Genomic DNA, 13,527 nt, shown 5'->3' with positions numbered 1-13,527 from the left:
GACAATTGCATGTGGGGATCGACGAGGGGGATGATTGGAGTGTCATAAGGAGACAACAAATGGAGATTAAGGATCCTGTCCAACGTGGGGGGCATCATCTGAAGCTTTTCAAAGAGTAGCAATGTCGTGAATGTGTACATATGTACAATGCATGCACCGGAAAAAGAAGCTAGGCTCAAGACATCCTCCGGTTTCTAGTCTCAGCTTCTTCCGGATGCAATGTATCCATCCACAAATCGACTGCATCAAATGAACTTGGGGGCCTTGAACCCTAATCATTGGGGATTCAATTAATAAACATAAGTTTTATGTTGGTGCCCCCAAGCCTTCCTCTCACCTCTCCACATTGCCACATGCATCGATCCGCTCCAAATGTTTTATTATCATTAGAAAGTACTCCTAATCATTAACTTAGATCCCATGCCAACAAAAAAAAAAATGAACCCTTCTATTTCAACCTAATGAGAGACAATATCTTATATAGTACATAAGTCAAGTCGATCATAACGCGGAACATGTGTGGGGTGCATGTCTTATTAACCGACGAGGTTCGACGTGAATGTTACCGTTACCGAAACGTGATTTGTTCGGTGTGCAAGAACGCATTTGGGAAGAGAGATATAGAGAGATAGAGCATGGACCAGGTATAGTGAGCATTGGGGATTATAAAGATGGAATCAAGAGATGCCAAGTTAGGAACGCCTGAATAAAAAGGGAATAAATCGGGTAATAATGTAGCAGATGATACAGTTGGCTGAAGCTTCTGTTTGGATCGTTCATGCGATGCATAAGTCAAAATCGACAAGCAAATTATAAGTGGAGAGAGAGATGCTGATTGATGGTGGCGTCTTCGTTAGGCTCCCGAATGAAGAGGGGTTAGAACGAGTCCAAGCCAACAGCACACAACCTACACACCATGCAATGGAAGCAGACGCCCACAACTTCCACAACTTGATTTGCATAGTTATTTCAGTTATCATTCATCTGTCTCTTGCTCTCTCTCTCTCTCTCTTTCTCTAACCACTCTTTTTAGGTAATGAAGTCAGAGGATGGAGGAGAGATAAATCATATCCTCGTGATCTGAATAGAAGCCAAGAAACTTGGGCCGGTGATCCCGGAATAAGTATACTTTCAGGTGAAGTCCATTACACGGAGTGCAAATTTTTGTAAGATTGATCTACACAGTTTTTATGCTAAGTAACATGGTAGACCGTAAGCGGGCATTTAGACATATTGGGTCACATCAACACCCAACATTGCCCTTGCCCGTCATCTAAAGTTTCACGATTCTCGCATACGCATCGCATGTATTCAATATAAAGTGCAATCCTCATAGTGTAGTTTGATAGCTTGAACTTTACAGGTAGCCGTGGAAATAATAGATAACGACACCTATCAGACGATAAGAATATTTTGCAATTTCATCTTTGCATTAGCCCCAAAGATCCGGAAAGAGAACATGACCTAACTAAACATAAGTTTAATGAGTTGCTTCATAGTTTGTTGGATTGCTTGGAGTCGTTGAACTCATGAGTACATGCTTCGTGTTCTGGGCCATGCAAAACTCAAATTGCTCAGTTCAACGTGAATCGCTCCGGGCATGGCGACCCTCCCATGGCTCCGTTCGGAAGAATATGCCTCTGGTTCTCCAGTTTCCAAGTCCTTTCCTGCCTCTCGTGTCTCTAAAAACAGCCAGAGAATCAGTGTCTGGACAAGGTCATCCATGTGATTGGCGTGTTACAAACCTGTTTGCTTTTGTTGACCACAGAAAAAGAGAAGATGCGCTCTCCTCGGTTGCAAGTAGGCCCATCTTCAAATGGGCTTTCGCCTTTTGCCGGTGACATGTGGACATGGCCCATCACCTTTGCACTTGGAAAATTGCCCCCTCCTCAAGCTTTTTTACCTACTCTCCTAGCATATTTTCCACTTCCAAAACAAAAAAAAACCAAAAAAAAGAAGGAGAAGAAAAATCGTGAAATCAATGATGGGATCCTTGCGATGATTTGATCGTGACTGTGAGTGGCCGGTCAGATGAAAGCAATCTAGTTGACATAACTGAAACATTAGCGCGAATTCTTGATTTTCTTGATCTGAGCGAGTAGGAGTAAGCGATTCCAGGTTTCGTATAAGTTCCACCTGAAACTTGAAACCTACTCGTGGGAACAGATTCCTCATTTTTTGGAATCTGGAACCTATCATGCATATCTTGGAACTTGGAACCTACTCTGTCACAAGTTCTAAGGTCAGTTTTAGGATTTACCTAGGTTCCATCTGCATTATTAATTGAACGATTGTAATGAATTATCACCTTTAATGACTACTATTTGTTACTACAATCCACTGACAACAATTTATATTTAGACACACGAAAAATATAAAATATTAACCAAATAAAAGTCTAAATCATAAATGGAAGTGGTTCAAGATAATACACTATTCATCGGACGTTATAAAATACCGCAGGACTGTGCAAAGAACACAAAAACTTGTTTCGGATTCCAGATTCCACCTACCTAGAACCTAAAACTTACACGTCGTAATAGGTTTCCTAATTCTTAGAACCTAACCTATCTTACATATTTTGAAATCTGAAATCGAATGTTTCTACTAGTTCAATTATCAAGTTTTAGGTTTTACCCTAGCACACATGCTCTCTCCTATGAGCGAGGCATCCAGCTCTAGACCCCAATAATATCGTGCCATTACTAGGTCTTTAGAAAATTTACCGATGCGGCAATAGTGAAAAGGAGAATGCTTAGCTAACTGCATCGTTAGCACCGTTGGTAGGTAGAGCAACGGTGCAATCTGCACCCTGTAGTTTCCTTGGGAAATCAATTCCGTAAATAATAAAATGTTGATAAAAGTAAGTTTAAAGGGAAAAAAATGTAGATAAATGGCCAAAATTCTGATAATAAAATTTTCGTAATATGCTCGGAATGCAAGAGAGAGCTCGATGCGGCGGGCCGAGTCTAATTAATCCGAACCGAAAGGGACCGTCCTCGTTGACCAGAAAAGAGAGCCCGAAGTGACGTCGGCCCAGGTCAACGCAACGACGTCGCACGAAGTTGCGGAGGACTACGGAGAAGAAGCTGCGCGCGCGCGTCTCAATCACTCGCGCTCCCATTGGTCCCGGCACGTCACCGAAATTATAGAACTCGCTCCCGCGTTGACCTTCCCGCGTGGCACGTGCTACACTGAAATTGTCAATCCGTCGATTTTTTAATTATTTTTTTTAATTTTGTCGGTTATTCAATTCGACGATTAAATTATCTTTTCCGTTACCCTACTCGCGGCACGTCGCTACACGCCTCCGCAACCCGCCACGTGTCGCGCGCTTTTTCGAACCCATGTCGCAACCTTACATGCATCGTTCAGACCACGTCGACAGGCTTGGCTCTTGCTCTCAGTCCCGATCAATATCGTTACGGATGCAATTAATTGAATTTTTTGGGCCGTTTTTTTTTTATTATTATTAAATTTTCCATATTCCGGCCTCCTTCCACCGAAAGAGGCGCAGCGTTTCTCGGAGGGGGCGGGGCGATTCTTCCTGCAGGGCGGCGAGGGATACCGAGATGGCGAAGGCGGCGGAGGTCGGAGCGGAGAAGGCCGATCGCGCGAAGGGGAGCGGGCGGAGATGGAGCTCGTGCGCGGTGCTCGCTCCGCTGGTCTCGGTGCTGATCGCCGCCGCGGTGTCTTCCAGGAATTCCGCCAGCATCGTCGCCCTCCTCACCGATCGCTCCTGTCGCTGCCCGCAGGTGCGCCGTTCTCGTCTTTCGCTTTCCGGTCGTTCGGTCGGTTCGCTCGCGCGCGCGCTCGTTTGCTCTTGCGTGGACCGATCTTTACTCGCCGTTTGAGTACGGGACTTCCCGTCGCGCCGGTAGGAGTAGGCGGAGCGCGGTGGTGGCTGGAGGTGAAAAGATCCTGCGGTTACGTGAATCGCGATCGTTTTTTTTTTTCTTTTTTTTTCGTTTCACTGTCTTCCGATGCTCCTGTGCCGGTTTTGAATCGTGCGTTTCCGTTGGTGTTGCTGTATTCGAGTTTGAGTCGTGATTCGATTGGGACTGTGACTGTGTCGCGAGCTAGACAGGGAAGGATTGGCTTGGATTGGAGGTGAACCGATTGTCCGTTCTGTGCGATTTGTTGCTTAACTTTTTGTGCTTCGTTGTTGCGCATGCAGGAAGTGCAGCAGAAGTATACTGGCGTTGTTGAGGACTGTTGCTGCGAGTATGAGACGGTGGATAGTCTAAATGGAGAGGTTTTGCATCCTCTGCTACGGGAGCTTGTTAGAACTCCTTTTTTCAGATACTTTAAGGTCTGTGAAGTCTCTTGTCTCTGCAGCTATAAGAGGCGTTACATCACAATCACATGTTGTTGATACTTCCTTTCTCGCTGTTTAATGTGTTTATTTACTGAAACCAGTAATTTGATCACGCCAGTGTGCTAGAGGAATCAATTGGGTGAAAAATATTTTGTTGAAGTACAAGATAAACTTTGTAAAGATGACCTATTAAAAAAAAAACATGTTTCTCTAATGATGGTAGCAAGGGAAAAAGATCTTTGATCAATGAGTATTGATGTGGAAAAAGGAAAATGGAAAAGAAAATATTACTTGGTAACCCATATAAGAGCGGATGTCGTTTCAAAGCAGTAACCAATTTTTCTAACCTACATGTGTTCATCCTTGCATATGAATACAATCATATTGGACTTGTACTACTTATATGTACTTTTAGGTGCATGGTTTGCTTGCAGTTCAACTGACCACAATGTGCCAGCTTGAAGTGAACTCGGCCTGTGGCCCATATATGCTTCCTATACTTCCTGCATAAGGTTAATGGAATATATATGTTTTGTGAGTTTGTTCCCTTGTTGGACCTCATGTTATGTGCTCTTTCATATGTTAGGTGAAACTTTGGTGTGACTGCCCTTTCTGGCCTGATGATGGTATGTGCCGCTTGCGAGATTGCAGTGTTTGTGAATGCCCAGAAAATGAATTTCCTGAGCCTTTTCGGAACTCCTTGAAGCACAATCTCCCATCTGACAATTTACAGTGTCAAGAGGGAAAGCCACAAGCCATTGTTGACCGCACATTGGATAGTAGAACTTTTAGAGGATGGATCGAAGCAGATAACCCCTGGACTAGTGATGATGAAACAGATAATAGTAAGTGACAGTTTGTTTTGAGTGCACAGATAATAGTAAATGACTATTTTTTTCAAATGCACACTGTTTAATCTTGGGCATCAGTTGCTTGAAGTTATCATTTGCCTTTCTTGCTCCCCAGTGGTCTAGATTTTATATTTTTATTTCCTTTGGGGGACGGCAAGTATCTGCATACTTACACACAAGCCTAGCAACATGAACGTAGAATTTGCTTTGGCCGTTCCAAGTCTTTCTAGGATGCATCAAAATTTGTTTATTGGATGTGCCGAGGCTTCTAAATTTTAATCCCAGCTTCTCTATATGATATTTTCCTCAAAATCAAAGTTACCTTCATCTGCAAAGTTTGTTCAAAAGTGGATGGCGATATTGAAAAATTTTCATTTTCAGGTGAGATGACATATGTTAACCTTCTCCTAAACCCAGAGCGTTACACCGGCTATACAGGTCCATCAGCTAGAAGGATATGGGATGCAATTTACTCAGAGAATTGTCCAAAGTGTGAGTTCCTTGCTGATAGCACATTGCCCATTCATCTTGTCCTCTTTCCATCATCATTTTGGAAATGTTTTAGAAAGGCAATTTCCTTAGCTTCTGAAAACATCATGGTGATTTTGCATCTTTGTGGACCAATACCATTGTTATTGTGACAGTCATCTGATGTTTCCTTGCTCATTTGAATCATGTCTGCGGTAATTATGAGATTCAATGGTTTATTGACAGATACTTCAGGAGAGGTTTGTCAGGAAAAAAAGGTGTTATACAAATTGATCTCTGGTCTTCACTCCTCGATATCAATCCACATAGCTGCTGATTACCTCCTAGATGAAGCTGCAAATATGGTTGGCATTTCATGACGTCCCTGCTACTTTGTTCTCTCTATTAGTAAATTTCTCTTCCTAAGTGTTTCATTCACACAACCAGGACCGTTTCTTTGAAAATTTGTTTTGTTTTGCATCTTATGCATTCATGATCCTCTAAAGGCATTCAATAGTAATATTAGGCTGTAAAAAGCCAGCAAGCTTTCATGTTCTGGCTAATTCTTTGTGTTAGTTGAAAATGGAAACCCACATCTTTAGCAACAATAAGCTGGATTTATGGCCCTTCTTATTGGACATCTTCCAGAAGCATATGTATGTATCATATGATCATATTGGTTCTTTGATGGAAAATGTTTTGCAATGTTTATGGATTGTTTGCTGCTCAAAGCCTTAGCTGACATCTCTATCTGCTATTTCAGTGGGGTGAAAATCTGGATGTGATGTATGATCGTGTTGTGCGGTATCCTGATCGTGTTGGAAACTTGTATTTCACATTCCTTTTTGTTCTTCGTGCTGTGACTAAGGTGAGTGATGAATAGTAATCCGCATGGCCTTCTTCCTTTTCAATCCTTTGTCATTTAGCTAAGACCTGTCTTTTGTGTAACCTATATTTAATTTGTGTCTTAGGCAGCTAATTTTCTGGAGGTGGCAGAGTATGATACTGGTAATCCTGCCAAGGATGCCAGCACGTTAGTTTTAATGAAACAGTTGCTTTATAATCCCAAACTACAAGCTGCTTGTCCTCTTCCGTTTGACGAGGCTAAGCTGTGGAAGGGTAAAAGTGAACCTCAATTGAGGCAGACACTTCAGAGGCAGTTCAGAAATATTAGGTTAGTTTCAACTTTTTAAAGCTGACAGAACGTTGCAAGTTTGAGAACGAGGGTTGGTTGCCTAGTCAATAGATGGTACTGTTCCCGTGGCATTAGGCCTTGCATAGCCTCTCACCATGCCTTTCCCGCCTTATTACTAGCCCCACGAACCTCATCTACCCGCCCCTTCCTTGAAAAGGAAAAAAGAACTTCTTTTTCTCTCCATAGTAAACACTCCGTCACATGACCTTACTGCAGTGCGTTGATGGATTGTGTGGGCTGTGAGAAGTGTCGACTGTGGGGAAAGCTTCAGGTTCTTGGCCTTGGAACTGCATTAAAGATCCTCTTCTCGGTTGACAGTCAAAACCAACCGGATACATCAGTAGGTTTCTCCACGCCCCTTAATTTTCTCAAATTAATGATTCCCACTTGCTCATATCTTCATGACCAACTCTATTTTTGTAGGTGCAATTGCAAAGAAATGAAGTGATAGCTCTTGTAAATCTGCTCAATCGGCTCTCCGAATCTGTCCAATTTGTCCATGAAAGGGGGATGTTGTCAGAGAAGCTTGGGAAAGTGCAGCATTCTGATCCAGCTGCACATGACATGACCAAATGGCATGGATTATGGAAATTAATTCCGAGGGGCTGGTACTCCATGTGATTTTCGACACAATTATCATCATCTAATTTTGCTTGCCATTTTGTTTATGTTGAGGATTGCTAAACTAATTTTCTGTTGCTTGGCAGGTTTTTGCAAGATTCTCTTGATCTTTCTCGTCCAGCATTGGACAGTGTCTAGTGTCGATTGATATTGACCATCTTGTTGTCCAAACCCCCCTTCCGATTCAAATACAAGCAGGAGAATTCAAGAGCAAAAACTGAGACACAGAGAAAATATAGGACGATCACTAGGATAGCGAAAGCTGATGTAGCAATGTACAGTCTCTTTGACGGCCCATTACTGCGAGAGCTGAGCGATTGAGTAGATTTTCTGTTTGAAATAAAATGCAAGATCGAAAGCCAATTTTCAAGTGTAGCCTCATTGATTTTTCAGATTTTGCCGCTGAATTTAAATGGCTATTGATCCTCACTTTGTGGCTGGTGTACTGTCATCTAAACTAAGACTTAGGAACCCGGCATCAAGATGATTACATGAATCAAAAGCCTCAATCAAATATGTTCATGGAGACACAACGCACGCTAACACTACTGTCATACGCCAAATCTTGTTCACCAAATCTCCGTGTAAGGTTGCTGTAGCATCTAGAAACTCATGTACAGCAATGCGACAGAGAATCATAAACAATTTGCCTGACATGGTGGCTCTGTACATAAAGAAAGCTATCAGCCAGTGCAAGAACATGGATGATAAAGCACCAACCAGAAAATGAGAAATAAAAGAAAACGAAAGACTTGAACAAAAGCCAAGCTCAAGCTCGATAGTCTCTGTTTTAAATGATATTTCTTCCCGCCGTGCCGATGTTCCATCCTCTCTCCTTCTCTCTATGACTCTGTTTATTCTGGATGTCCTTGGTTCTAGCTGTTCTGTTACTTCCCAAGAACATTCTCGAGCCGATCCTCCCTCTGTTACCAATAGAAACTCTAACCTTCTCCATTCCGACATTGACTCCAACTTTTCTCATCGGCGACTTCATATGCATTTTCTTTTGAAGGCTCCTTCGCAACGCGCTGCTTAATTTCTTACCCCCGCTTCGGATTCCTTTTGGACTGTGGCAGGGGATCTTCTCTGGCAAACAGTTCATCTCGGATCCGTCCTCGCATTCATTCCTTTCAGGCAGACATTCCTCTAAAGGCAATAATGGAGCTGGGCAAGGGGTTGTTGAACTCGGTGCCGAGGGCAATGGAATCAAAGAATTTCGCCTTGGAGCTGGGGCCACGGGGACTTGCCGTGCTGTCGTGCAGATAGAGAATCTTCCTGTCCTCTTTGGAAGCAATGGTTGTCCAAGTACGAGAGGAATGTTCTCTTTTTCCATGGAATCATTGTACTTGGCATGACCATCTGAAGCAGGGAGAACTAATGCGGGCTCGTAGCTGTTATCATCCGCAAGGGGTTGACTGAGATTCGTTTGGTCTTTGCTTATTGTGAAACTCGTGGTTTCCTTGATGCTCCCCAGTTGGCGACTGGCGAGCGGTGGCCTCGTCTGCAAGTTTTGTTCCTCCTTCTGCTTCAGATACTGCTGCTGCTCTGCTATTTTTGTGTCTACGTGCTGTCTAGCTAGTTTTCTCTCTACGAGAAGCTGAGACTCAAGTTCCTTTATCTGCAAAGTAGAAGTATCAAAATGATCGGAAACTTGAGAACTTTGTTCACAAAATTTTCACGCAACAGTTATCAAGAAGAAAACATGCATAATGTTGTGAGCAGACAAGCTTATCTTGGACAAGTAGGCAATAGTGCAGTTTTATACCTTTTCCTGCAGATTCTTGTTTTTAAGGTCTCTTTCTTTAATTTTTGCATCCTGACAATATATTGTTTCCTCCATCTTTTTAATTTGCAAATCCTTGCTCTTCATATCATGCTTTGTTTTCTCAACCTGGCATTTGAATTGCATCAGTAAATTCAAGTCAGTGACATGACAAACACATGCATAACCATATGGACCACATCCCCCTGCAAAAAGAGAGGACTTTGTATATTAAACTTGTAAGTCAGGACATCTGTGTTACCATTTGCTTGTACTTGACAAATTCAGCAGCATCAAGTTGCTTCTTCGCTGGACCTAACTCGACGCCTTTAACTCTACTGGCAAAGTTTAGTGAGCATATAGTCTCGCTCAAGTCATTTTCATTAGGACTGATCTGCACAAACATGAGTGCCTTCGAATCTCCTCCTGACAAACAGAAAGTTCTCACGTTACTCAGTTTCTATTGTTGAAACTCGCGGTTCTTAATTGTATTTGCAATAGGGTAACTTTACATTGAGCACACAAAAGCAAGCTCTATCACAACTACTGGCCCTGCTACTGCCAAATAATTTTAAATTTGTTAATGCCAACTTTTCATGTAAAATAGGTACCTAGAGAGTCTTGAAGCAAGTGGGTGAGTTTGGAGTTCCTTCACAAATAAATGGGAGAAAAAAGTTAGGACAAAATCAGGTACAAATGGCATGCCGGACTCGAAAAGATTAAAACAGGTATTTCTGTAACCTGAAAGGAACATGTGGGCTTTTTGTAGCAAGAGCAGATATGACATCACCAAGTGCAGACAGAGATCTATTGATATTTTGAGCTTCCTTGAGCCGTTCTCCCTGAACTTCTGTCTTTGCTATCCGCTCACTTCCAGCTAAGTCCACCAACCACAGCTTGCTTCTTGTGCATTCTCCAGTTAATAAGTTTTCCCCTTTGACCATCACGCAATGTATGCTAGATAAAAGAACCACGATTTGGAGTGAGCATGATTACACCACGTATCCATAAATGTATAATCAGCATATGCTTATTGAGGAGATGAACAAATAGGAGAAAGAACAGACCAGTGAGATCGACTGCTGTGCTCATTAGCATTTGTTGAGCCAACAGCTCTAGCATTGCTTCCTGTCTGTAGAACTTGCCAAACCTCATGCATGTTGCTTACATGTGCTTCAACCAGTCCAGGTACATGATGCATTCCATCACACACTTGTCTTATCTCAAGCCTAGCCAAGAAAGGTAGCTACTTTAATTAAGAGATCCCAAGTATTATTCTCTCAAGTTTTGTCACAATGAAGGACAATTAAATGAATGAATGTCTGATTACACAAAGACTAAGGAACAGTTTACAATCAACGTAGAATTTAAATGAGAATTTGCATTTTTACAGAAAATCTTAAGGTTAATACGATAAATATCTTATTAATGTGCATACCTCTTTGCAGGGACTCCTGGCTGATTTCCAGGGACAAGCAAATCTCGTATCTGTTCATTGTAGACTTCCAAAACACTAACAGAAATGTCATATTGAAAAAGTTGTTGTCTCTCCCTGATTATGTGAAACAGCTCCTCTAGAGTCCTATAATTGACTCCACGAGCTGTCTCGGTTCCCTCCATTGTGTAAGTTTTTCCGGTTCCAGTCTGACCATAAGCAAATATACAAACATTGTACCCATCTAGGACTGATGTGGCAAATGGAGCTGTATCTTCGAAAACATCCGCTACATGACAAATGCAGAAGACATAATAAACAATTGCCAAATTCTAATATAAATTTTTAGGAATATTCCCTTTGTTTTCAGATATTTTATTACCTTGATCCGCTTGGGGACCAAAGACAGCATCGAACTTGAAGTTCCTTCTAAAAGCACCATTTGACTTAATAGTTAGTTCGCCTTCATTTGAAGATTCAAAGTCAACTGCCACTGAAGCTCCCGCGTCAATTTCTTCAACATTAAGAGGCCTACACCGACAGAACACCCTTATGTTTCCTGAAAGTAAGAAAAGCCAAGGTGTAAATTGAGGTGACTCTCTGGGCTTCCTTTTGATCTCAATAGTTGTTGGGATAAAGTAGTAACTAACCTTTCAACTCCAAAACCTTATTGTAAAGTTCTTTTCGTTGTTTAGACCCTTCAACTAACTTTATCATGAGATCCTCATGTGATTTAGTCTGTTGATCAACTGCCAAAAAACAAGATGTTGAAGAAGATGACGGCAATACAAGCATAGCTGGAGAGAGTAGAAGGGAATTCACTTGTGGACTGAATGGTGCAGCCAACAACTTTCATTTCTTCAAGGAACATTTCTTCAAGGCACTTTCTGTACGTTGAAGCCTCCTCAGAAAGTGAAATTTGCTCCATTTTCAAAATCTGCCAAATTGACTTTCTCAATATGATAAAACCATAGTTTTGCTACCCAAAATCACATCTCAAATAATTGGATACCTTCAATTTTCTAGTCAAGTCTCTAAGTGAAGAGAAACACTTGCTCTTCTCTTTCACTTGTCCCTCTATGGCAAAAGCTGCATTTAAAAGTCCATGAAAAACTCAAGTAGTTTTCTCGAAATTACAACAATCACAGATAAAATGAAATTTTCCCTACCCAAGGACCCAACATGCATTGACTTGCGCATGAGCTCATTTTGAAGCTCCTGTAGAGATTTCCAGGCCTCCTGGCATTCTTTGCTTTTCAGTTGATTCTCTCTTTTAAGCTCTTCCATTGCCTTCCTTGTCTCCATTAGTTCCTTTTTTTGACTTTTGTAGCTCCTCACTAACTCCTGGAGCTCTCCTTCAAATTCGCAACCGCCATCGTCCTCAACGAATTTAATTAAGAAATTTCCAGTCAGTACCTAGTTTGTCAGTCTGGTCATTTATATAGCTGAACGGATAAAATTCACAAGAGGCAATACCTCAGGTAAGTCAGGTCTTGCCGCTCCATCAGTTTCAGTGCCAATCGCGGTCACACTATGGGAGCCCGAATTGGTTTGTACCGCAGGAAGGGGGCCAATCATCTCAAGGTCCTCACTCATTGGCGGTGGAGGAAGCTCGAAGGAGCTTTCAGGAGACGAAACTTGACTAAAAGTTTGACACACTGTCGAAAACCTCACAACTGGAGTTCTGCTATTTACTTTGGTTTCAGATTCTGGAATGCAGTTTTCCAGTGAAAGCTCAATAGAATGCTCCAGATTCTGTGAGCAGTTGTTCTTATCCAAGAACACAGGAGAATCTCCAAATCCGCTGCTGCTGGGAATATCCGGCGAACCGGCACAGATGACCAGATCAGGTGAGGTCAACGAAAACCCCAACATCGAAGAACCTGCACCAACCCATAAATTAGATCGACTGCACTACGATCCCATACAAAATAGTCAGCTTAACCATTCATTGCAGAAATATGCAAGAGTTACTCCTCTTCCTTTCTTAGTCACCTGCACCATGAGCAGCCGGCTTGCCAAATTTTTCTACACAGCTTGTTTCGACGCTTCGATCTTGCCAACCCACATCTATATCAAGCAAACATTTAAGCACTCAAAAGGGAGGGAAAGATAACTATCAAACTTTGAGCGGATGGCCACATTCGAAACACCCACTTGTAAAAATGTAGATGAAACTCTAGGAAAAATATACCGTCATTAGAATCGCAACGCGAATCAAGACCCGCCATTTCGGAAACGCGGTAGCTGGCGGAGGATGAATTCGAAATGCCTAGCCCATTAACAAGCGGATCCCGTGAATCGCAGGAGCGGAGCAAGAATGCAAAGTGTTCCGAAGATCGAGAAGATGGAAATTTAGTTTCGGGGGTTGTTGAAAACTCACTGTGAGAGGAGACGGAATGCTGTTGCTGCTGGCAAGAAACGTCGGTGAGCAAAAGCGGGTCACCCCATTGATGGTCTTCCATCGGATCAAAGAAAAAGCAAAAAGGAGCGGAGAACCGTTTGAAAATGATGAGCAATCAAAAGGGTGTTCAAGAAACGAAGCTGCTTTTTGGATGGATCTCTTCTTTACTCGAGAGATGGATGATGATGGAGATCAGGAAGAAGGGTAGGAGGCAAGATCTTCCCATTCGGGAAGGCGTTGATCGCGTCACGCGCAAACGATAAAGGGAAGTAGGGGTCGTGATTGACCGTTGGGGAATTTTTTTTTTTGAAATTTGAAAGTCCCGAAGCGGGTCCAATGATCGGGTGGGCCCCCCCTCCTCCCGTCCTCTTTGGCCACGCGGAGGGATTGTCCACGTGGCTAGAATCTGACCGTCCGACGCTGCTGAACGAAACGAAACCTTCTCTCGCCAGTTCTTCTTTGATGCTGCTAGC

At 42.5% G+C, this 13,527-nt stretch overlaps 2 protein-coding genes across 8 annotated transcripts; one reads left to right on the top strand and one right to left on the bottom strand.

Moving 5' to 3' along the window:
* Positions 1-3,471: 3,471 nt before the first annotated feature.
* On the top strand, positions 3,472-7,878 carry LOC115661468 (endoplasmic reticulum oxidoreductin-1-like). Its single transcript, XM_056311860.1, has 10 exons — positions 3,472-3,755; positions 4,178-4,312; positions 4,905-5,163; positions 5,551-5,661; positions 5,884-6,002; positions 6,401-6,505; positions 6,609-6,811; positions 7,049-7,172; positions 7,256-7,449; positions 7,551-7,878. Exons 1-10 carry the CDS (start codon positions 3,573-3,575, stop codon positions 7,558-7,560), a joined length of 1,443 nt encoding a protein of 480 aa, XP_056167835.1. The 5' UTR covers positions 3,472-3,572; the 3' UTR covers positions 7,561-7,878.
* Positions 7,879-8,007: 129 nt separating this feature from the next.
* LOC115661467 (kinesin-like protein KIN-14Q) lies at positions 8,008-13,318 on the bottom strand. Of its 7 annotated transcripts, none has more exons than XM_056311858.1 (16): positions 13,034-13,318; positions 12,845-12,922; positions 12,646-12,705; positions 12,127-12,533; positions 11,820-12,030; positions 11,663-11,739; positions 11,473-11,587; positions 11,301-11,399; positions 11,033-11,209; positions 10,654-10,939; positions 10,283-10,444; positions 9,957-10,172; positions 9,827-9,864; positions 9,478-9,641; positions 9,219-9,344; positions 8,008-9,071 (listed from the first exon to the last, which is right to left on the bottom strand). In XM_056311858.1, exons 1-16 carry the CDS (start codon positions 13,113-13,115, stop codon positions 8,244-8,246), a joined length of 3,126 nt encoding a protein of 1,041 aa, XP_056167833.1. In that variant the 5' UTR covers positions 13,116-13,318; the 3' UTR covers positions 8,008-8,243. The 7 variants fall into 7 exon arrangements, with proteins under 7 accessions (XP_056167833.1, XP_030439604.1, XP_056167830.1 ...); XM_030583744.2 differs by having other exon boundaries at positions 12,646-12,720; positions 13,034-13,317; XM_056311855.1 differs by having other exon boundaries at positions 12,646-12,720; positions 12,845-13,318.
* Between the last annotated feature and the right edge of the window lie 209 nt (positions 13,319-13,527).

This window comes from Syzygium oleosum, unplaced genomic scaffold (genome assembly GCF_021117445.2).
Source record: "Syzygium oleosum isolate NSW1041296 unplaced genomic scaffold, Sole_v2.1 Sole_v2.05, whole genome shotgun sequence".
In the NCBI taxonomy this organism is placed as follows: domain Eukaryota; kingdom Viridiplantae; phylum Streptophyta; class Magnoliopsida; order Myrtales; family Myrtaceae; genus Syzygium; species Syzygium oleosum.
This window is presented reverse-complemented; position numbering and strand designations above follow the sequence as displayed.

Bases quoted from the DNA above. Each gene is read 5' to 3' on its own strand.
- LOC115661468 (XM_056311860.1), top strand. From the start codon at position 3,573: ATGGCGAAGGCGGCGGAGGTCGGAGCGGAGAAGGCCGATCGCGCGAAG. The intron at 3,756-4,177 runs GTGCGCCGTTCT...TTGCGCATGCAG, and splicing joins GCTCCTGTCGCTGCCCGCAG to GAAGTGCAGCAGAAGTATAC. The intron at 4,313-4,904 runs GTCTGTGAAGTC...TTCATATGTTAG, and splicing joins CTTTTTTCAGATACTTTAAG to GTGAAACTTTGGTGTGACTG.
- LOC115661467 (XM_056311855.1), bottom strand. From the start codon at position 13,115: ATGGAAGACCATCAATGGGGTGACCCGCTTTTGCTCACCGACGTTTCT. The intron at 11,588-11,662 runs GTATCCAATTAT...TCAATTTGGCAG, and splicing joins ACTTGACTAGAAAATTGAAG to ATTTTGAAAATGGAGCAAAT. The intron at 10,940-11,032 runs GTAATAAAATAT...TTTGTCATGTAG, and splicing joins TGGTCCCCAAGCGGATCAAG to CGGATGTTTTCGAAGATACA.